We start from the raw sequence: 21,540 nt of genomic DNA, 5'->3' as shown, positions 1-21,540 counted from the left end.
TTCCCATCCTGCCGGCAGCATGGAGAGCAGCAGGCCAGCCTGTAAACTCCGCTCTCCCCTCTCCTGCTGGCCGGCCGGTTACAGGTGGATAAGGAAGAAGGGCTGTGTGCAAGCGGGAAGGGGGCGGGGTGAGGGCGGCAGGGTCCGTGGTCCAGGGGATCTCCTGCCAGGATCTTGAAGCCCGATGATAAGGTCGTTCATTTTCTGTGGTGTTAAAACCCAGCTCAGCCGGTTCCTGGGACTGGCGAAGGGTCAGCGTTCCTGAGGCAAACTCCCAGAGGGGATCAGGGTCCCGGCCCAGCAACCAAATCAAAGCGTGTCCTGTCCTTGGTTTGTTCTCAAGACGTATTTTCTTTCCTGAGTAATGGACCCATCTGGCTCCGAGGGGTCTCGTCTTTCTACAGCCCTGTTTCCCCCCTTGCAGCTCGTCCTCCAGTTTCCCAGGGTCGGTAAGAAACCCTCTTATCTATCGTATGTGGTCCTATTCTTATTGCCTGTCCTTCCCCCGATCAGAGGGGGCTGAGAGGAGGTGGAGAGATAGTATCCTATATAATAAAAGGCTAATATGCAAATTGTCCCCTCGGGAGTTTGACCAACCGGGAGTTCGACTGCTCGCTATGACGTGCACAGACCACCAGGGGGCGGCGTGGATCGAAGGAAGGCCCCGGCAGGCAGCCAGCAGCCACTAGGGACCCTACCTGTGCACGAATTTTGTGCACTGGGCCTCTAGTAAATGAAAAGGCTCATTCGACTTAGAAGTAGAGCAGTGTCCTTAAGAGCTTTTATCTGGTATCAGAAGACCGGGGCTTCCCTCTGGCGCTTTGGTTTCAAGGTAAAGGAGAAAATGCCCTCCTTACCGCGGCCCCAGCCCTCACTCTTCTGGATTTCTCAGATGCAAGGCTGTGTTGTCATGGAGCTGTTTCTAAAGGTGCTAGGAGACCTCTTTGCAGAGGGTCTGGGGACCAGCTTGCATCTCTTCCTGGGCATTGAGCCTATTGAGGGGACCCGGGGGGTCATTCTGGCTACTTTCAGATTATACTCGGAAGCCATATTTCTGACAGTGGTGATGGAGAGTGTTAAAGCAACCAGAGGGTGGCCTTCGGAGCAGAACTTGGACTCCTCTGTGGAGGCCTATGCACAACCACCTGCCTGAGGAGGAGCGAGAGGGGAGGGGTCACTGTAGGAGGAGGGAACGGAGTTAGGCCCCAGGACAGACTTTTTAAAGTTTGTCCTTGAAAAGGCAGGGTGGCGGGGAAGAGGGGGGACTCACTGATCTCCTTCCAGCGGGCACCCGCTGCCTGGAGCCAAGATCGGCTGCCTGGAGCCAGCCCTTGAGGATGCCCTTAGGGGGAGGCAAGAGGTAGCAGTCACCTGGGACATTCTTCCTGGGGGAGAGGCCAGGGCCCTGCCCTGAGTTGCCTTTGGAATGACCTCTGATACAACCCACCTCTTCTCTCCTCCTCCCTGCCCTTGGCTAGTCCTTCAAAAATCCCTTCCATTTCTCAAGGATTTCACTCCATTTCTTTGACCTAAATGCTCCAGAACTCCCCTCCCATCTGTCCGCACAGCCCCCAGGCCTTCTCCAATTTCTTTCCTCTCTCCTCCGTCCTCCTCCTGTGTTCTCTCCCAGATGGTCTTGTTCCTTTTTTTTGTATCTACCTTTCCAGGCTTCTCCATAGTTTTTCTCTAAATGCCCCTTTTAGCTCCCCTCTTGTAGTGAGGGAGGGTTCCAGGTACCTTCCTTACCCCCCATCGCCCCCCCCCCCCCCATCAACACAGGGCGAGCAGGTGTGGGGTGTGCCCGGCCCCCCGGGGAAGGGAGCCCTCTGTCCTTGGGGGGCTGGCTCAGATGGCACCAGGAATTTGGACACATGCCTGCCTCAGATATCTCTCTCCTCTGCTGACCCTCATTTTCTTCAAAATAAATGTGTTGGGTTGGTGATCAAAGCCCTTTCTAGCTCTAACCTTCAGATCCTCTTTCTAATTTAATTTTCTTCTCTTTCGCCTTCCTGTCTCTTTGTCTTATTCTCTGTCTGCCTCTTTCAGACCAGTGTCACCTTAGCTCCTTCCTCCTTCCTGCCTCCCTCTCCTCTCCCTGCCGCCAGCTCGCTCTCCATCTCCCTTGCTCTCTGTGCTGGGCCTGTGGCTCTCTCCCGTCCTTTCCTGTGTGGTATTCTCATTTGTCCTGGCACGTGGGCCATCTCTCAGTGCCCTGTGTCAGTTCCTTTCCTCCCACTCTGTGGACGGGGGCTGCCGGCACTGAGGCCCCTCCCCCGTGGCTTCTTTAGGTTGGGGGAGGAGGGCAGGCAGGCCACGTCTTCCTCTCCTGCCTTCCCACCCTGGCTACTGCGCCTTCTCCAGCGCGTCCAGCCTTCTGTGGCTCCGGACTGTCCTAGCTGGCGTTCGCTCTCTCCTTCCCTCTTTCCGTCTTTGGCTCTCTCACCTCCTATCCCTTGTGAGCTGAAGTCCCTGCCCGCCACCTGCCTCCGCTCTCCTGCAGGCTGCTCTTGCCGGCTGAAGCCAGAATGAAGTTCGGTTTCTCAGCAGAGCCGCCCACCATCCCTGCCTCCTCCCTTTCTGCTCCCTCCTGTCATACCTGCTCTGTACCCACATCCCTTGAGCTCACAAAGCCATTGTCCTCTCCATAAAGCATTTCAGGGTCCCCTGCCAGAGCCCATTTACATCGAGCTGCCAGATCAGGTCTGGCCCAAGCGCAGGGTAGAGGGGGGTGGAGGTCCCAGTGGGGTGTGTGGGGGGGATGGGGTGCAGTGCATTCAGCTGCACCTGTCAGTCATATATATATATATATATATATATATATATATATATATATATTGATTTCAGAGAGGGAGAGAGATATAAGAATATCAATGATGGCAGAGAATCATTGATTGGCTGCCTCCTGCACACCCCCAACTGAGACTGAGCCCACAACCCGGGCATGTGCCCTGGCTGGGAATTGAACCATGACCTCCTGGTTCATAAGTCGACGCTCAACCGCTGAGCCACATTGCCGGGCGGCAAGTCTTTTTGTATTCAGGAGCTCACAGTCCTCGTGACTGGGCCTGGGCTGGCAGGTCACTTCAGAGACCCGAATCGCTTGCTCTCTGTCCTTTTCCCCACCATGCACCTAGAGGAAGGGGGTGTGAGGAACGCTGGTGTGGAGTCCTTACGGGGAAACGAAGAAAGGCCTTTCTTTTCCTATGCGGGTACTTCCTCTGGGTCCTCCCAGCCACCGTTAGTGTCACAAACCACAGCCCTCCCCCTCCACCCTCCGGGGAGGGAATGCCAGGATGGGCCCAGGCATACCAGCTCTTCCTCACAGCCTGAGGGGGACGGGCACGGGGTGAGTCCTAAGGTGTGGCTGAGGCCCCAGGGGAGCAGAATCTTAGGACATCAGAGCTGGAAAGGCCCTTGGGGCCAAGTGATTCTGCTCCCTCTCCTTAGAGTTTCAGGAAGCTGAGGCCAGAGGAGTGAAGTGACCTCCGCGGGGTCACTCAGCTGGATGGGGCAGAGCCAGGACCAACAAGCCCCCACCTCCTGACTGGGCCCAGAGTTCTCTGTCCCTGCAGGCGGCATCGGGCCAGGTGCCATGCCTCCTGAGGAATCTGTTTCTGCCTCTTTGGGTGACGAGTTACTGGCCAGTCAACTCCTGTGCCCTGTCGCTGTGAATACCCGCCAGGCCTGTGGCCGGCCTCTGTCGCCGGCCTCCGTGGTCTGCTCAAACCCGAGGAAACCGGGCCAGATAGCGGCCACTTTCAAACCCCATCTGGTCCCTGGGAAGACCCCCCCACCTCCTGCCCCAGCCTTGGGGCGGACACCAGGGAGGCTTGGCCCAGCGGTTGTGGGAGGGAGGAGACACTGGTCCTTCTGCCCATGAGTGCGGCCTCCTGGGACGAGAGAGGACCCCACATGGGGAGGCGGCGAAGGCTGCTGGGCCCGTGGAATCAAGGCATTTGAGGTCCCCACTCTTCACTGAGTCATTTTCATTCCAAATTGTGAAGTGAAGGCAAAGTGCTGGTGGGCGAAGAGTGGGGGTGCTAATCGTCTGTGAATGTTTGCAAACTTGTCTGTGGGAGAGGAAGTCACAGCCCACGCTGGCATTTTCAGACTCTGGGCTGGGCTCTGTCTGAGGCAGAATCCACAGGCCTGATGCCCGTGGGCTGGGCTCTGTCTGAGGCAGAATCCACAGGCCTGATGCCCGTGGGCTGGGCAGGCCTGGTGCTTCCCTCCCGAGAGCTGCTGGCCTCAAGGTCCTAGTGAACCGGGAACCTGCTTCTCCATTTGCCTCCAGGGGCCAGCGTCTGTCCTTCTCTCCTATCTGTCCTCACTGCCCGGCCCTTGCCAGCACTCCCCCCGCCCCCCTCCAATCCCCCCTTCTCCTCCACCTTCTGTCTATCCAGTGCAAACCTCCCTTCTGTCTATCCAGTGCTAACCTCAGTTCTTCTTTCCTTTTCTCTGCTGGCCCTGCCCAGGGAAGGCACTCCTCTTTCTTGGTGAGAGGATCCAATGGGAGGCGCCCTCTCTGGCTGTTGTAGTTTTCACAGAACGGGACAGGAATGGCTGGGATTGGAGGGGGAAACATTGGGGGCGGGACGAGTGGGGAGAGCAGGGAGAGGGCGGAAGAGTGGAGTGTGGAGAGATTTAGTTCCATCTGAGCGCTGTCAGTGTGAATCAAAGGCTTGTCTTTGAGCGGGCAGCTATCTCGGGCGGAGAGAGCAGGACTGCTGCAGCCCAGGGGTTCATTACTGCTCACAGGGTAAATCTGGGGGGACAGGGCCTGGCCTCCCCCCTCCCTCTCCTGCGGCCTGGCTTCCTGGGCTTCTCTGCGCTTGGCCCCCTCCTTCTCCGGTTCCTGGAAGACCTGGCCGGCAAGGCTCTGGGAGCATGACTGCCAGGGCGCATGTACCCTGACATGGGCACAGACAGATGCCCATGGGTGCAGAGACATGCACATAAACGCACAGGTACAGAAGAGGGGTGTGTGTGTTGGGGTGGGGTTGGATGCGCGCTGTGTGTGATAGATAGTACGTGGATGCTCACAAGAAGTATACGACGCGTGTCTGAGAATCTGGAAGCATTTTCGGCCTCTCTGTGGTAGAGTTAGAGGTCACTTAGTTCCCAGTCAAAAACGGGGTTCCACCCCTCTGTCTTCACCGGGCCTTTGTAGGGAAGCCAAGCCCCAGCCTAGGCCCAGTGGGACAGGAGATGTGTTCACACACAGGCTGAGGCAGGCCTGGCTCTGAGCCGGGCTCCTGGTCTACCTCTGGACCCCAGTGCGGTGCTGAGGATGGAAGAGGGGGTCGGCGAACAAAGCTGGAAGGCAGCGTCACCCAGGAAGATCAGGGTTGGGAACAAGAGGTGGGAGGGTGCTAGAGAAGTGTCCTGGGTGAGGGGACAGTGTCAAGGTAGATGGAGAGGCCCAGGGGACAGGTTTGGACAATGGCCCGAGTCTGAGGCTCACTTCCTAGGCTTTTCCTCACCATCCCCATATTCTCTCATGACCACCTCATGATTGCATCAGAAACTTCCAGAGTTCTGTATCCTCCAGCTGGCCTACCACTACCCCCTCCTCCAGGGAGCCTCCTAGGACTGCCAGCCCTGCCCCGCAATGCTTCTCCTCTGCTGCAGGGGACCCTGTCCTGTCCCTCCACCTCTGCCGGGCTCTGTGGCCTGGCCTGGGCAGGGCGCTCTGCCTTCTTTCCTGGTTTCTCGGGTAGGACCGTTGACCCAGGCATGTGCTCACTCTCCTTCTGTCAATCAACAGACCTGCTCAGAACAACTGCTGTGTGACTGGCCGCCAGGCCCCGCTAGGTGATGGGGCTGGAGCTCCGAGGGACATAATGTCCCCGCCCCTCGGGCAGGGCAGGGATGGGGTGAGCAGTGCAGGGTGGACCTTCTGTAGCTGAGGTGAGACGTGAGTGCAGAGGGCTCTGAAGGCTCGCAGGCCAGTGACTGAGGGCTTCACGGAAGAGGTAACTCTTTGAATCCCACAGGAGGGGAGAGAGCAGTGGCCCATCTGGGAAAGGCCTGGCCACGGGCACGAGGGGTGACAAAGGTGTGGAGTGAGCAGGATAGAGAGAACGGGACTGGCAATGCAGGCTTGGGGCTTCCTCCCCATCACGGACCAACCTGTGGGCATTGGACTCGGTCTCATTCTGTCTTGGCTGCGGGGCTGTTTGGGGCCAGGATCTGGGCTGCCTTCCCATTGAGTTCAATTCCCTAGACCAGTGGTTCTCAACCTTCCTAATGCCGCGACCCTTTAATACCGTTCCTCATGTTGTGGTGACCCCCAACCATCAAATTATTTTCGTTGCTACTTCATAACTGTAATGTTGCTACTGTTATGAATCGTAATGTCACCACAACACGAGGAACTGTTAATGAATCATAATGTAAATATCTGTGTTTTCCGATGGTCGCGACCCACAGGTTGAGAACCGCTGCTGCAGAGCCTAAGACCATCGGAAAACACAGATATTTACATTACGACTCATAACAGTAGCAAAATTACAGTTATGAAGTAGCAACGAAAATAATTTGATGGTTGGGGGTCACCACAACATGAGGAACGGTATTAAGGAAGGTTGAGAACCACTGCTCTAGACCCTCCATTTCCCTTCTCTGGACTCTCTTCAGGATCATTGCCTCCATTCTCCAGCCTCCAGACTAGATTGCTTCCACCAGGCCTACACCAAGAGGGCATCTTACTTCCAAGTCCCCAGCAGGACACACACCTTCTTTGTCACGTCGCTGTTCGGATTCCAGCAGTCCCTCTACTTACCCCGCCCAGGAGAGATGAGGGTCATAGCTCCCACTAGTGGGCACGTGCAAAGAATGCCCCTGGCATGTCATAGCCTCATCCGTTCAGTCCTCACAGCGCTCCGGGGGGTGTTTGCATCGCTCAGTTCACCAATAAGGGCAATCAGTGAGGCTTAGAGAGTAAGTGACTTGGCCAAGGTCACACAGCTAGCAAGGGGCAGACGCACTACATGAGCCTGTCTGTCTCCTGAGCTTGTGCTCCTAAAAGGGGCCTTTGCCGCTCTTAGTCCAGACTTGTCTTTGGAGTCGTTGCAAAGGTGAGCACACACAGGCCAGACCGGGGAGGGGCAGGCCAAGGTCACGGACTCCGCCCTCCGGCAGTATCTCCGCCTCTGACTCTGACCCCAAGGGCTTCTGCTGAGTGTCCCACTGCAGGTCAGCCGCCTGCTGGCTTCAGTGGACAAGGAGCCAGCTTCTCCCTGTCCTTGGAGACTTCGCTAGGAAACCAGGGTGCCCCAGCCCCAGGCAGGGAAGCTGTGAATATCAATTCCATCTCCGAGCCAGGGCTCACCGGCTGCCCCACTCCCAAGCCCTTGACTCGGGCTCTGGGGGCTGTGGAAGGAGAAACATGAGTGTGGAGAGTTTGCAGCATGAAGCGTACACTAGAGAAATGCGCAATGATATGAATAAATTTAAATAATAATGAGGACAGTGCCTGAATTAATAATGCTGGCTGCTCACCTGACCCACCTCCTCCCCTGGAAATATGGGCGAGCCTATCCTTTGCCTCTTTGGAAGACACGGGTGGACTGCCAGGTCAGCAGAGTTGGGGAGCTGCTCACGGGGGTGGGGGAGGAGCCCTGTGTCTAACTCCCTGATCCCCTGCAGACCCAAAGAGCGAGGTTTGCACACTTACCCAAAAGATGCTTCCTCTGTGCATTAAATCATAAGCTGGCCCTCAGTCACTCCTGGCCCCGCCCCCTCTTCTTGGTCCCTGTATGCGCAGCACCAATTTGGATGTCAAACGTGCAGGGAAATTTAGAGGAGAAAGATACCACAGCCCTTGGCCTTGAGCAGAGGTTCTCATTCTGGTAAACAGGGCAGACACCTCACCCACCCACTGCCCTGTGTCCATGGCAAACAAAAGCAGGGGCACAGACTACCTGAAATCCCATGGACAAGCTGTGTTTGCCCAGGGAGCTAAGGGACCAATCCTGGAGGACGTCCTGGAGGTGGAGCAGGTTTGGAAAGAAGGGGAGAGATGAAGCTGGAGGAGGAGAAAAAAAGAAGAGGGGGACAAGCCTAGGATGCTGTCTTTATTTACAGGGACGTCTTGGAATGGGGAGGGACAGGTTTCATTTGCTTCCTTATACCCAGAATAATGGAGAATCAGAGAAATTTTGGAAAACTTAGTTTGGAAACAGTTGGATTTGGGATGGGGGTCTCTGTAAAGACGTGGGAGCTACAGAGGGAAAGGAGGGGAAGGAGTCCTGGGGAAAACTGACTTGGGTTACAGTGCTGTGACAGATTGGGGACGTGGCGGGATGCCGCGGACCTCTCCCTCGCTGTCCCGCAGCCCCTCCATCTCTGCCCTCGTCCCCACAGCCCTGCCCGGGAGCTGAGGCTCTGCTCCTGAGGCCATGCGCCTTGCCCGGGCCTGCCCACCGCTGGGCTGGGCAGGCGGGCGCAGGGAGCGGTGGGGAGAAGGAGCCGCCGTCCAATTCCCTGCTCCACTCAGGCTCCACAATTAAAGGCAATTTCTCTGCGGTTCTCTCAGCCAGTGCTCTGGGCCGGGCTGCCACAGAGCCAGGGCTCCATACACAGGGCAGGGCGTGTGCCACGAAGCAGGGTCCCGGGCACTTTGTTTTGGAGGCACAGCCACTCAGGCCGCTGTGCCCACGTGGACACACCTGCCCCAGAGAAGCTGCCCTTAGCACTTGCTGGGCGCATTCACAGGGAGCGGGACCACATGGTTGCACATGTGTGTTCCCTGACATTGGCTCACACAGAGCACGTGCAAGTAGGGTGCAGTGGTGTATTCACGCCTCAGGACTAGGGACCGCGACGTCACCGGCCGCGTTGGCGTGGGCTTCCTGGAACCGGAATGTGCTTTCCGCCTACTTTGCTCCGGGCTCTCTCTGCCTCCTGCCCAGGCCGTGTCTGCTCAGAGGCCAAGACCATTACAACAGCAGTCTGAGCACTCATTTATTTATTCACTCAGCGAGCCTTTGTGAAGCACCGTGGGCCAGTGCTGACTGACACGGGTGCCCAGTGAGGGGCAGTGGGAGAGAAGAGCCGGGGCCTGGAGCTCTGCGGCTCGGGTCCGAATCCCAGCTCTGCCTTTAATCCACCGGGTGGCCTTGGTTAGGGCCTCAGTGTCCTCATCTGTCAGCTGGGAGGGTTTGACGAGCCCCGCCTCCGAGGCCTTTGTGCAATGATGTGCCACTTCCTGTGGTTGCTGAGCACTTGGGCTCCCGACACCGTCCCCGGGGACCGTGGAGGGAGGGAGGGATCGGGGTGAGCGTGTGACATCCTGCAGGGAAGGTGCTGGGCTGAAGTGGGCAGACGGGAGGGTCCCCGGCCCAGGCCTCCTCTCTCTCCGGCCGATGCAGGGCGGGGGCAGGAGGCGGGAATGGCTGCCTCTGGGTGGCGCCCCTCTCGCCATGCATCTCCTTACCCGGCGCCGCCTTTGGCTTTGCCAGGGACCCAGACGCGCTTCAGCCAGGAGCCAGCCGACCAGACCGTGGTGGCCGGACAGCGGGCCGTGCTCCCCTGCGTGCTGCTCAACTACTCGGGGATCGTGCAATGGACCAAGGACGGGCTGGCGCTGGGCATGGGCCAGGGGCTCAAAGGTGAGTGGTCACCCCGCTAGCCCGGCATCCAGACGATCCCATCTGTGGACCCACCGCCCCTCTGCCCCCCGGACAGACTCCGGGCCTCGGCCTCCCTTCTCTGCTCCAGGCTCTTCCCGGGGGTGTGGCCGGGCTCTCTCCTCTCCTCCCAGCTTTGCCCAAACCCTGCTCTTCTTTGTTTCTTCCTATGGACTCGCTCAAGAAAGGCAACGAGAGACCAAAGGAAACCAGGAGATCTTCATGTCAAAGAGGTCAGACAGACAGACAGACAGACAGACACCAGGAGAGCTGCTTCAGGCAGGAGGAGGGGAAGCAGGAGGTGCTGGGAGCGTTCCCTGCAGAGCAGGAGAGAGACAGGCCACGTTTATGCCACTGGCTTTGCTCCAGGCCCTGCCCCTGCCCCTGCCCCTGCCCAGCAGTGTCTGCTCAGAGGCTGAAAACTCACTCTAATATCAGCCTGAGCACTTGTTTATTTATCTATTTATTCAACAAGCTTTTATTAAGAGCCCCGGAGCCAGTGCTGAAGCAAATATGAGTTGGTAATAAGTTAAATAAACAGACAAACAAACCAAAACCCAACCTCCTGAATTCCAAAGTCAGGCAAGATTCTTGGAGCGGCCGCCTGGCCGAGGAGCTGCGGAGTCCAGGCCCGGGTGCTGGTGCTCCTCTGCCACCGCCCTGCTGGGGCCTTAGGCAGGTCACCGCCCCGCTCCGGCCTCGGCCTGCCACCGTGTCCTACAGCGACATAGTCCCAGGCCTGTCCGCCTTGTGAGTGCATTTGTGGGGTTTGAACCAGATGAGAATATGCTTTGTGAAAACACGCTGTTCATAAAGCCGTGTGACGACGGCGGTCTGGGAGGGACTGTGTATGTTTATTATTGTCCGAGGGGGTGAGATCACTTGCTGTGGGTGTCACGTATTAATGCAGGTGGGGGAGGTTTGTTTGTATAAAGCAATCTGATGAAAGGGAAGAGATAGGTCTGGTGGATCTATGGATGATTGGAAGGTAAAGAAACCGGGAGAGAAAGAGATCAATGGATATGGAGTGAGAAGAATCAATAGCCTCTGGGCAGAGGCAGAGAGTGGGAGGGAGCTGATGTGGGGCACAGGAGGGGGGCAGGGGAGTGAGGGGCTGGGCAGTAGCAAGGGAGACTGAATCGCAGAGCCGGACCCACTGAGGCCCACCGGCCACAGCCACGGCTTCTGCAGGGAACAGGGTCTCTGGTTTCGGGGCTCCGCAGGGAGCTGGTGGGACCTGCCTCACCATCCCTCCCTGGGCAAGTGAGGGTGAGGCCTTGGCTTCCTTGGCCTCCCGCTGGCCCATGAGCTCATGTCTGTGCTGCAATGTCCCACATCTCCCCTCTCTTCCTCTTCTTTCTCTGTTGTCACACTTATTGTTTTCTCTTTCCTATTATTATGAGGGACCATTTTCTGCAAACTGCTTTAGAGATTTGCTCTCCTTTCCCCCACCCCCGCCCCCCACCTCCCGTCTCCACCCTGCCCCTCCTCCTCCTGCATCATGGCCCCCAGCCTCTCTGTGGGAGGTTATGACGTCACTGGCGTCCACATCTGGGGCCTCATCCCTATCCACTGAGGTGGGTTCTCAGGAGAGGGCGGAGGGTGGCGTGTTGGCTTGGAATGGGATGCGGACCCTGGTGTGGGGTGAGAAGCGGGCAGAGGATATGCACGGATCATTCAGGCTGGTTCCTACGTGAGGGAAGACTCACGCTGGGCTCCTCCTTTCTGTCCCTGCAGCCTGGCCGCGGTACCGGGTCGTGGGCTCCGCAGACGCCGGGCAGTACAACCTGGAGATCACAGACGCCGAGCTCTCTGACGATGCCTCTTACGAATGCCAGGCCACGGAGGCCGCCCTGCGCTCCCGGCGGGCGAAGCTCACCGTGCTCAGTAAGAGCCCCACCTCCCTCGGTGCCCTCAGCCCACTCCTGCTCTTTCTCTTGGCATCTGGCAGTCCCTCCGCTTCTCTTGTCCCACCCTTTATCTTCCTTCTCCCTCTGCTCCTGGCCTCACGCCTGCCCCATGTCCCTTTCTCCCCCTAGCCTTCCCATCTTCTTCTTTCAACTTATTTTCTTCTTATTAATATACTAGAGGCCCGGTGCACGAAATTCGTGCACGGGGGAGGGGGGGTGTCCCTCAGCCCAGCCTGTACCCTCTCCAATCTGGGACACCTCGAGGGATGTCCGACTGCCCATTTAGGCCTGATCCCAGTAGGATTGGGCCTAAATGGGCAGTTGGTTATCCCTCTCACAATCCAGGACTGCTGGCTCCCAACTGCTTGCCTGCCTGCCTTCCTGATTGCCCCTAACCGCTTCTGCCTGCCAGCCTGATCACCCCCTAACCACTCCGCTGCCAGCCTGATTGATGTCTAATTGCTCCCCTGCCAGCCTGTTTGCCCCCAACTTCCCTCCTCTGTCAGCCTGGTCACCCCTAACTGCCCTCCCCTGCAGGGTTGATCACCTCCCAACTGCCCTCCCCTGCTGGCCATCTTGAGGTGGCCATCTTGTGTCCACATGGGGGTAGGATTTTTGACCACATGGGGGCAGCCATATTGTGTGTTGGAGTGATGGTCAATCTGCATATTTCTCTTTTATTAGATAGGATAGAGGCCTGGTGCAGGAGTGGGGGCCAGCTGGTTTGCCCTGAAGGGTGTCCCAGGTAAGGGTGGGGGTTCCCTTGGGGCATGGGACAGCCTGAGCGAGGGGCCTGTGGTGGTTTGCAAGCCAGCCACGCCCCCTGGCGACCCAAGTGGAGGCACTGGTATCTGGAATTTATTTACCTTCTACAATTGAAACTTTGTAGCCTGGAGCAGAGCCAAGCCTCCTGCATGCCCCACCGGCAGCCATTTCTGTTTGAGTTAATTCACCTTCTATAATTGAAACTTTGTAGCCTTAAGCAGAGGCCTGAGCCCGGCCAGGGTGTGCAGAAAGCTTTGCTTTCTCCGTTACCGCGGGCAACCCTGGCCTGGTCTCTCCAGCTCCGTGGCTGCCGCCATTCTGTTTGAATTTGTTTACCTTCTATAATTGAAACTTTGTAGCTTGAGTGGAGGCTTAGGCCTGTCAAGGGCAGGCAGAAAGCTTGTTTCCCTCTGTTGCCTGGGAAACCTTGCTCTCGGTGGCTGTAGCCATCTTGGTTCGGTTTATTTGCATACTCACCCTGATTGACTGGTGGGCGTGGCTTGGGTGTAGCGGAGGTATGGTCAATTTGCATATTTGTCTATTATTAGATAGGATTTTTATTGATTTCAGAGAGGAAGTGAGAGGGAGAGAGAGATAGACACAACAATGATAATTGAGAACCATTGATCGGCTGCCTCCTGCATGCCCCCTACTGGGGAGTGAGCCCATAACCCGGGCATGTGACCTTGACTGGAATCAAACCCAGGACCCTTCAGTCCGCAGGCCGGCGCTCTATCCACTGAGCCACACCAGCTAGGGCGTTCTTTCAGCTTCTCTTGGAGCCAGATCCAGGTTGAAGAAAGTGGGATGGGCGCATGGGCAGCCACTGGAGGGACCTGTGCGGGTGTGAGGTCTGGCATCCTGTGCCGGGCTGTCCAAGGACAGGCTCCCTGGGCCAGAGCAGAGTGCTGGGCTGGAGACCCTGCCTGTTCTCCCCGCCTCTCCCGGCAGAGGGAGCTCCTCTCATTCTCTCTCCCACTTGGCTGTCTCTGATCCCAGAAACTGCCCCTTGGCTCCTTCTCAGCCGCACTCAGCCCTTCCTCCCCTTCTCCGCCTCCTCAGAGTCCCCTGGACGCCTCCTCGGGGAGCAGGGGAGCAGGACTGGAGGGCCCTGGAGGAGGCACTGTCTCTCCGCTGCCACCCCAGAGGCACGGAGCCCGTGCTCCTCTGCGGCAGCACCAGGGCCATTTCCACGATGATGGGCCTCTCCCCCACACAGGGCCAGAGGGTCCTGCTCCACTGCCGGCCGCTCTGTTTTTAAAAAAATATATTTCTTTATTGATTTCAGAGAGGAAGGAAGAGGGAGAGAGAGAGAAACATCAATGTTGAGAGAGAATCATTGATCCGCTGCCTCCTGCATGCCCCCTACTGGGGATTGAGCCCGTGACCCGGGCATGTGCCCTTGGCCAGAATCGAACCTGGGACCCGTCAGTCCGCAGGCTGACGCTCTATCCACTGAGCCAAACTGGCCAGGGCATGCAGGACCTCCGGCTCCACCATCTTTCTGTTCCTTCAAGCTCCGTGGCTCTCCCTGGGCCTCTGCCTCTCATGTTTCTGTCTCTGCCTTTCCTTTCCACCTGCCTGTGACCCTCTGTCTTTCTTTTTGTTGTCAACTCTGTCCCTTCCCTCTTCCTGCCTCTGTCTGATCTGCCCCGCTCCCTCTCTTTTTCTTCCTCTAACCGGAATTCATTGAAGTCGGGGAGGCCCCAGGAGGGATAGGAGGAAGGAGCCAGGTAATGAGATGAGTGAGCTTGAACACAAGGACGTTTTTTCCTGGGGTCCGGGGGAGGCTTGCGAATCCTTTGAGTGTGGCAGGCAGAGCCCTGGACTGGGAGACAGGAGACCTGGGCCGTTTTTTGCACCAAGCGTCAGGAGAGGTCACGACCTCTGGACGGTAGTTTTCTTATCGGTAACGTGGCATCATGAAGCGGCCTTTTCTTAGCAACTGTGGCTTTGCTGCGGTCCGCGCAAGGAGCTGTGAGCTGTGGGGTCTGGGCGAACGAGGGAGGAAGCCCACAGCCAGAACTGTTGGATGCAAAGGCCCTGCAGGACCAGGACAGAAGGCTGGCGGGTGGCTTGCTTTTTCTCTCTGGTGAGGACGGAATGGGAAGAATTCGCGAGGAGCAGGCCTGAGATTGGGGAGCCAGCGTTAGTCGGCCGCCAGGGGTGGGCGTGGGAAGATGAGACGCCATCTTCCATCCCTGGTTAGAGGGTGTGAGCCTCATGCTGGAGCAGGCATTCCGGGGGAACCGTGGGCGGCTTCTATTCCCCTTTCTGACGCCTCCATTTTAGGTGCTAGAATAGGTTCGCTGGAGAGCTCCCGTCCGAATTAGAAGGTCTGATTACTTCCCTTCCGAGCACTACAGGAACAAAGACAAATGAAGAAAGGCCAACCAAACCCCTAGACATTGCAGGGACAGGGCTTCTCATGGTATCCAGAGGCTTGGTTCAATCCAGGAAGGCTTACTGGAAGAGGAGACTAAATGGGAGCCCTGCAGGGAGGAGTCACTTGTTAAAAAGCTTGCAAGCCAGTGAGGCACATGAGTGGGAGAGCTGACTGGCCTGTCTGGAGGGCAGGGTTGGTGCTGAGGGTGTGGACGCCATCTGGGCGACTTGGGCAGCCGAGGGGAGCAGGAACAGGCCCCAGGCATAAAGATGAAAGGTGAGTCTGCCCGCTTCCTTTTCCTCCTTGTCTCTCTCCAATTCTCAAACTACCTGCCACCTGCGGGTCTCAGGGAGGCAATGAGAAGGCAGGACGTTCCCCACATCCTTCCCCGCTGACCTGCGTACACGCAGCTTTTGCTCCTGGCAACCTGGGGCCCAGACACCGGGCAGGACGGAGTCAAGTGTGGACTGTGTCCCGTGCCCGGTAACGGCCTCCCTGCACAGGGCTGGCCTCCAACGTCCCCCCACCGCCCCCCCATCAGCAGCCAGGCCCCTCCGTGCTCTCTCCTCCAAGCCCCATCCCAGGCTGCCTCTTCACAGAATGGCCTTTCCGCCTTCCCACAGCGAGGCTTTGAAAAGCTGCCTTCCAAGCCCCGCAGACAGACGGACATCATCTCAGTCTGCAGACCTACGCTCCTCCGTTCTTCACAGCGGAGACGGCTCCAGTGCAGCAGTGAGGAGCCTGCTCGGGCTCAGACCTCTGCTCACCTCCCTGAGCCTCAGCACCTTCTCTGTAGATTGGGAGTCATGGCATTTACCATGAAAGGATTAATGACATACGTGTGTGGTGAGGGTTCAGTGACATCATATGCACGAGGCACTTTGACACCTGATGAGCATTCAGTGTAGATGACCGTGTGCCCAGGGGCCGTCACATTTCTGACCTCAGACCTCATTTCCCTTCACGCTAACAGCCCCAGGGAATAGGTGTTGGTGTTCTTTTGTTTTTGGGGCCTGACCAGACTCGAACCTGCGACCCCTTTGGTGCACAGGCAATGCTCAGCCAACGGAGCCACACCAGCCAGGGCCCAATGTTCTTTTTTCAGTTATACAAACAAGGAAACTGAGGCCACCGACACGTACATATGGATATGCAAATTTGTCACGAATCATAAAAATGTGTCCGTAAACAGACAGGTGCTGTCTCATGTAGGGCTGATCAGATACGTTAACAACCTCTTTCTCTTTGCCCCAGATTCGAAAAGGTGGGCAAGTGGCAGGTGCCAAACAGGCTGTCTTCCCGAAGGGGCCGCGGGGGCCGGGGAAGGGAGAGCCGGTGGGAAGAGAAGCCTGCTCACAGGAGGGGCTCCTGTGTCTGGAGTGTCCCTCACCTCCCGTCCCACACCCTGGACACCAGGGCCTGGGCGCAGCCAGGACCTCCCTCCTGGACGTGATGGCAGGCGTGACCTGGGAGGGCCCCAGGCGGAGCGGGAGACCTTGAGTGGCGGCTCTCTGTCTTCCCACTTATCTCTTCCTCCGCCATTTCCAAATCTGCACCCATCCGAACTGGGCCCCGGTATACCAGAGGGCAAAGAGGAGAAGCCAGGCAGTCAGTGGGTGACTCGCTAGCCCCGTGGTCGGCAAACTGGGGCTCGCAAGCCACATGCGGCTCTTTGGCCCCTTGAGTGTGGCTCTTCCACAAAATACCACGGCCTGGGTGAGTCTATTTTGAAGAAGTGGCATTAGAAGAAGTTTAAGTTTAAAAAATTTGGCTCTCAAAAGAAATTTCAGTCGTTGTACTGTTGATATTTGGCTCTGTTGACTAATGAGTTTGCCGACCACTGCGCTAGCCAGTAAAACGAACACGTTCCCCAGGTCTCGGGCCCTGCACAGCCCAGCCCACACCCAGTGCCCCATGCCCTTCATGCGGTCCAGAGCAGGCGTGCCATGTCTCTGTTGAAGAAACGAAGGCTCAGTGACTTGAGGGGCTCACCCGAGATCGTAAGACACGTACAGGGCAGCGGATTCTCCATTCATGCGTTCCCTCTGCCGCTCCGCATGCGTGAGGGGAGCAGGGCTCTGGGACAGCCTCCTTTCTGCTGGAACTGCAGCCTGGAGACCACCGGTCCCTAAGCTTCAGGACGCCCCGCCCACCCCTGACTCCATGGGCCTCCCAGGGCCACTCGGTGGGGTTCCCTCAGCCCCTCCGAGTCTTTCCCAGCAAACGACAAGCAAAACCCTTTGCGTTTCTGGCCCAGTGAACACCAGGTGGACCAGAAAGATTGTAATCAAAATGTGTCCGCCTGTCTCTCATCAGTCGCCTACTCAGTGACTCAGGGAATAGCCCCGAGCACCTGCTCACCGAGCTCTGGGCTGGACACTGGCGCTTTAAGATAAAAGAAGCAGCAGTCCCTGCCCGCAGGGCGCTCGTGGTCCGGTTCACCTGAGCAGGTAGAGGACTATGGGGACAGGACCGGGAGGGGGTCCCCGATTTCCTGCATCTCGATGTCTGAAGCACTTAGCGAGAGCCTGCTTCAGCCAGGTGCTGGGCGCTGGAGGCTGTGAACATCAGTGAGACGTCTCTGCTTTTCCAGGAATGAGGATTCTGGTGGGCGGGGGTGTGGGTAGTCAGCATCAGTGACCCAAGCACAAGGGGCCTGGTGGGAGGAGCTCTGGGTGGCTGGCCAGGACACCGAGGTGGTGTTGGGGGGCGGGGGGAAATGGCAGGGAAGGCCTTGTGCGGCAAGAAGGATGCAGATAGGATGGGGAGCACTTCAACAGGAAGGAAAGGAGCGAAAGCAAAGATGGGGACGTGAGCAAGAGCAGGAGGAGCCCTGAGCAGCAGGCTGAGGTGCTGGGCCTCATGCCCACGGGGGGATGGTCGCCACTGAAGGTGTGAGAGCGAGGGAGGGGCCCAGTCTTAGGAGAGAGTAACCTGCCGGCTGTGATGGACGGGTCAGAGCCACAGGGACGGAGTCAGGAGCCACTGGGGACCTGCTGAAGCAGACTCGCCCCTCTGGCTGCCCCAGGGCAGAGGAGCAGATGGTGGGAAATGGACGAAAGAAACTGCGGAGGTAGCATCTTTCTGTGCCAGGCCACCCCGCCCTCCTGCTCCCCTCCACACTCCATAGGAGCTGTACTCAAACCCTGAGCTAGCCCCGCCCTTTCCTAATTTGGGGCCACTCCCCACTGTATGTTGCCTTGAGAATGGGGGGTATAGCATCAGAATACGGTCCAGGCTGTAAAAGAATGGCTGAAGGAGGGCAGGAAGCTGCGAGCGGAGGGCCTTGAGTGAAGCCACAGGAAAGCACAGGTGTAGTGACATCCGTTTAGGGGGTGCCGGTGGCACCGCCTCTCCCAGGGTGGACATACCAGGAGAGGGATGCCTCCAGGGCAGGGGTTTGGCCATCAGGCAGTGCTGGACCCTGGACCGACGGCTCTGCTCTCTCCCACAGTCCCCCCGGAGGACACCAGGATCGATGGAGGCCCCGTACTTCTGCTGCAAGCGGGCATCCCCCACAACCTCACATGCCGAGCCTTTAATGCCAAGCCTGCGGCGACCATCACCTGGTTCCGGGATGGGGCGCAGCAGGAGGGCGCTGTGGCCAGCACGGTGAGACCCCGCATGCTCCCCACCCCCTCCTGGGCCTCATCCCAGGTCATCTTTCCTTCTTTCCTCCCTGAGGCTGACTCGGATGCAGACAGAGAAAGGGCCTTAAAGGTCATCTGGACCAACCGTGTTGCTATATGATTGGGAAAACTGAGGCCCAGAGAAGAGAAATGAATTACCAGGTTCATGATGCCATTCAGTCCTGAGCAGAGACCAAGAACGGTAGTCAGAACAGCTACGCCAGGAAACACCCACTCTGTGTGGGCTTTATGGATGCTAAGCTCTCTGTGGACAGCGATTCTGACCCTCGCCGGAGTTTCATGAGTTAGGTGTTATCTCCAGCTCACAGCAAGGAAGCTGACGGTCAGAGAGCCTTGTCCCAGGTCACACAGCTGGCATGCGGCAGAGCGGGGTTTGTGCCTGGGTCAGACTGCGCTCTGCCTGCCCTGCCCCTCGACCCGCTTCCCATCCGCTAGTTGGCTCAGGCTGAGGAGGCAGGGATCACCGTGTCCACTTCATGGAAGAGCCTGTGGCAGAGAGAGGCAGCAAGCGACTTGCCCGGGATCACCGGGCAGAGTTCACGGGGATCTCCTGTTCGGAGTTCCTTCTGCCGGCTGCGGGCAAGCATGTGTGTGCCCAGCCCTTTGCCAGGCGCTGCAGCAGACACCGCCCCACACCGCCCCGCCCCGTGTGGGAGGGAGATGCTCTCCCTGTGCCTGGGAGGACGGCCCCAGGGCGAGCTGGGTTAGCTCCGCCCTTGACACCTAGGACAGTTCACTTCTCTGGCCTCAGGCTAACCCTTTGACAAATGAGAATTTGGCCTCAACTCTTCCACCACCAAGAACTCTGTTCCTTTCCTCCTTCAGGGCTACATGTTTTGAAATACTTTGGCAACCAAACAAGCTGACTTGTTAGTGGCATTTGGTGTCCACCCCCCTCTTTTTAAAAAAAAATATATTTTATTGATTTTTTTACAGAGAGGAAGGGAGAGGGGATAGAGAGTTAGAAACATCGATGAGAGAGAAACATCGACCAGCTGCCTCTTGCACACCCCCTACTGGGGATGTGCCCGCAACCAAGGTAATGCCCTTGACCGGAATTGAACCCGGGACCCTTGAGTCCGCAGGCCGACGCTCTATCCACTGAGCCAAACCGGTTTCGGCCCACCCCCCTCTTTGACATTCATGAAAGACCTGGCTCTGCCAGGCAGCACAGGGAGCCACAGTTTGGACCCAGGAGAGGTGTGCAACCTCAGCTCACAGCGCGGCATGCCTTGGGCAGCGTGCAATAGGAGAACAGCCCAGGGCTCCTTTGAGCCACAGAGTCGGTATGATAGGTATGAGACTTAGGGCCTGTGACTCATTCCCTGCCCTCAAGGGGTTTATGGACCAGCAGGAGGGACCCAACTCAGAAAAACTCAGGCCCGGTGCCTACGGGCAGGGCAGATAGCGCTCAGAGCAGCGTGCAGGACAGACTGCCTGCGAGGGGCACAGGTTCAGGCCGGGAGAGTCCTGGGGGCCGAGGTGGCCGAGGAAGACTTAGCGGAAGAGGAGGGACTTGAGCTGGACTCGGAGAATTCCAGGAATCAGGCTCAACCAAAACCATGAGGCAAAGTCTGCAGCAGCACACAGAATTAGCTCTGATGTAAACTATGGACAAGAGTTAGTAGTAACGTGTCAATATTGGTTGTAACACACAGATCACACTAATGGGTCATGTTAATAACAGAGAAACGGGTGAGGGAGGAGGGCACATGGGCGTTCTCTTTCAAAAATATTTTGCTAAATTTAATACTTTTCTAAAAAATAAAATCTACTAACTAAAAACAAAACAAAACCCAAGGAGAGGTGGGGTCTGGGGACAGGGATGAGCTTTAGGTTAAAGCACCCTCCAGTGGAGTCCGGCCCCGAGTCCGCCGTCCTGAGAGCAGGGAGGGGCTCTTAGCCTGACCCTGCCTTCCACCTGGTCCCACCCCAGGAGCTGCTGAAGGACGGGAAGAGGGAGACCACCGTCAGCCAGCTGCTCATCAACCCCACAGACCTGGACATCGGGCGGGTCTTCACCTGCCGCAGCGTGAACGAGGCCATCCCCAGCGGCAGGGAGACCTCCATTGAGCTTGATGTGCACCGTGAGCTGGGGCCCAGGGGGAGCAGGGGCCAGGGGAGGGCAGTGAGGGGAGATGTGGGCACTGCAGAGAAGTCAGCAGAATCCTCCGCGGGCCCAGGACAGGCTCGCTGTCTGCCTCTGTGACGGCTCCCTGGTTTGACCCAGGGGCGCTGAGGACTGGCGAAGAGGCATCAGCGAGGAGTCGAGCCGTTCCTGGGTCTAAACCGGAGTATGGCTTTGGGCAATGATTTAATCTCCCTGTGCCTCAGTTTCCAATTCTGTATGCCTACAGAAAATAAAATGCAGGCCTACAATTCCTTATCCAAAATTCCAAAATAACAGAGATTTGGTGGCAAAACCTGAACAGAGGCTCTTTGTAGTCTTAATCTGAATAGTCATACGTTTTGCTGCAGAGGGATTAATGGATGTGGCCATGGGTGTTGCCTGGACCCTGCTGGAGGTCTTGCATGGTAAACAGTCCATGCACACTATTACCTTCCTAAGATTTGAAAAATTCTAAATTCTGAAACACGTAGTTTCAGTGGTTTCAGATAAGGAATGTGGACCTGTACCTGCTTCTCAGGGTTGTGAGCATTAAATGATATAGAGTGTAAGAGCTTCTAGCATGGAGTCTGCCAGCTGGTATGTGCTCCATAAATGACCTCTGCCCTGGGTAGGGTTGGATCTGGGCAGCAATTGGAGAAATGCCCCGCCCCCAGCCCTTTTAATGAGCCAGGGGAGCCCACACTGACATCTAGTGGCCACCACTGGCCTGTACAACCATTGACTAATTTGTCCCTTTGGCATCAGCCTTGATCGTCACTCCAGATGGCCCCCTAGAGTCCATGGGGGGTGTGGGTAAAGATGAAGGCAGGTTTATTTATTGGAGCTGGTTCACTGCACTCCGTGCCCGAGGGGAAGTGCCAGGGAGAGAAAAGGAAACCTGGGGTACAGAAAAGACCCTGACTTCCTGTCCCCTGCTTTGCAGACCCTCCCACGGTGACCCTGTCCATCGAGCCACAGACGGTACAGGAGGGCGAGCGTGTTGTCTTTACATGCCAGGCCACAGCCAACCCTGAGATCCTGGGCTACAGGTGTGCGCAGCAGGGCGTGGGGCACCCTGGGGAGGGCA

General features: G+C 57.3%; 1 protein-coding gene across 2 annotated transcripts in view; it reads left to right on the top strand.

Annotated features, from left to right (window-relative positions):
- KIRREL1 (kirre like nephrin family adhesion molecule 1) overlaps nt 1-21,540 on the top strand; it is a 111,066-nt gene that overhangs the window by 79,502 nt on the left and 10,024 nt on the right. For both annotated transcript variants that reach the window (XM_054711849.1, XM_054711848.1), the window contains exons 2-6: nt 9,465-9,614; nt 11,370-11,519; nt 18,148-18,305; nt 20,280-20,430; nt 21,397-21,502. In XM_054711849.1, coding sequence (XP_054567824.1) covers nt 9,465-9,614; nt 11,370-11,519; nt 18,148-18,305; nt 20,280-20,430; nt 21,397-21,502 — 715 coding nt within the window. The remainder of the gene's footprint in view (nt 1-9,464; nt 9,615-11,369; nt 11,520-18,147; nt 18,306-20,279; nt 20,431-21,396; nt 21,503-21,540) is intronic.

The sequence above is a fragment of the Eptesicus fuscus genome, chromosome 22, assembly GCF_027574615.1.
Source record: "Eptesicus fuscus isolate TK198812 chromosome 22, DD_ASM_mEF_20220401, whole genome shotgun sequence".
Classification (NCBI taxonomy): Eukaryota; Metazoa; Chordata; class Mammalia; order Chiroptera; family Vespertilionidae; genus Eptesicus; species Eptesicus fuscus.
Note: the sequence above shows the minus strand (reverse complement) of the source record. Positions and strands in the feature narration are given on the sequence as shown.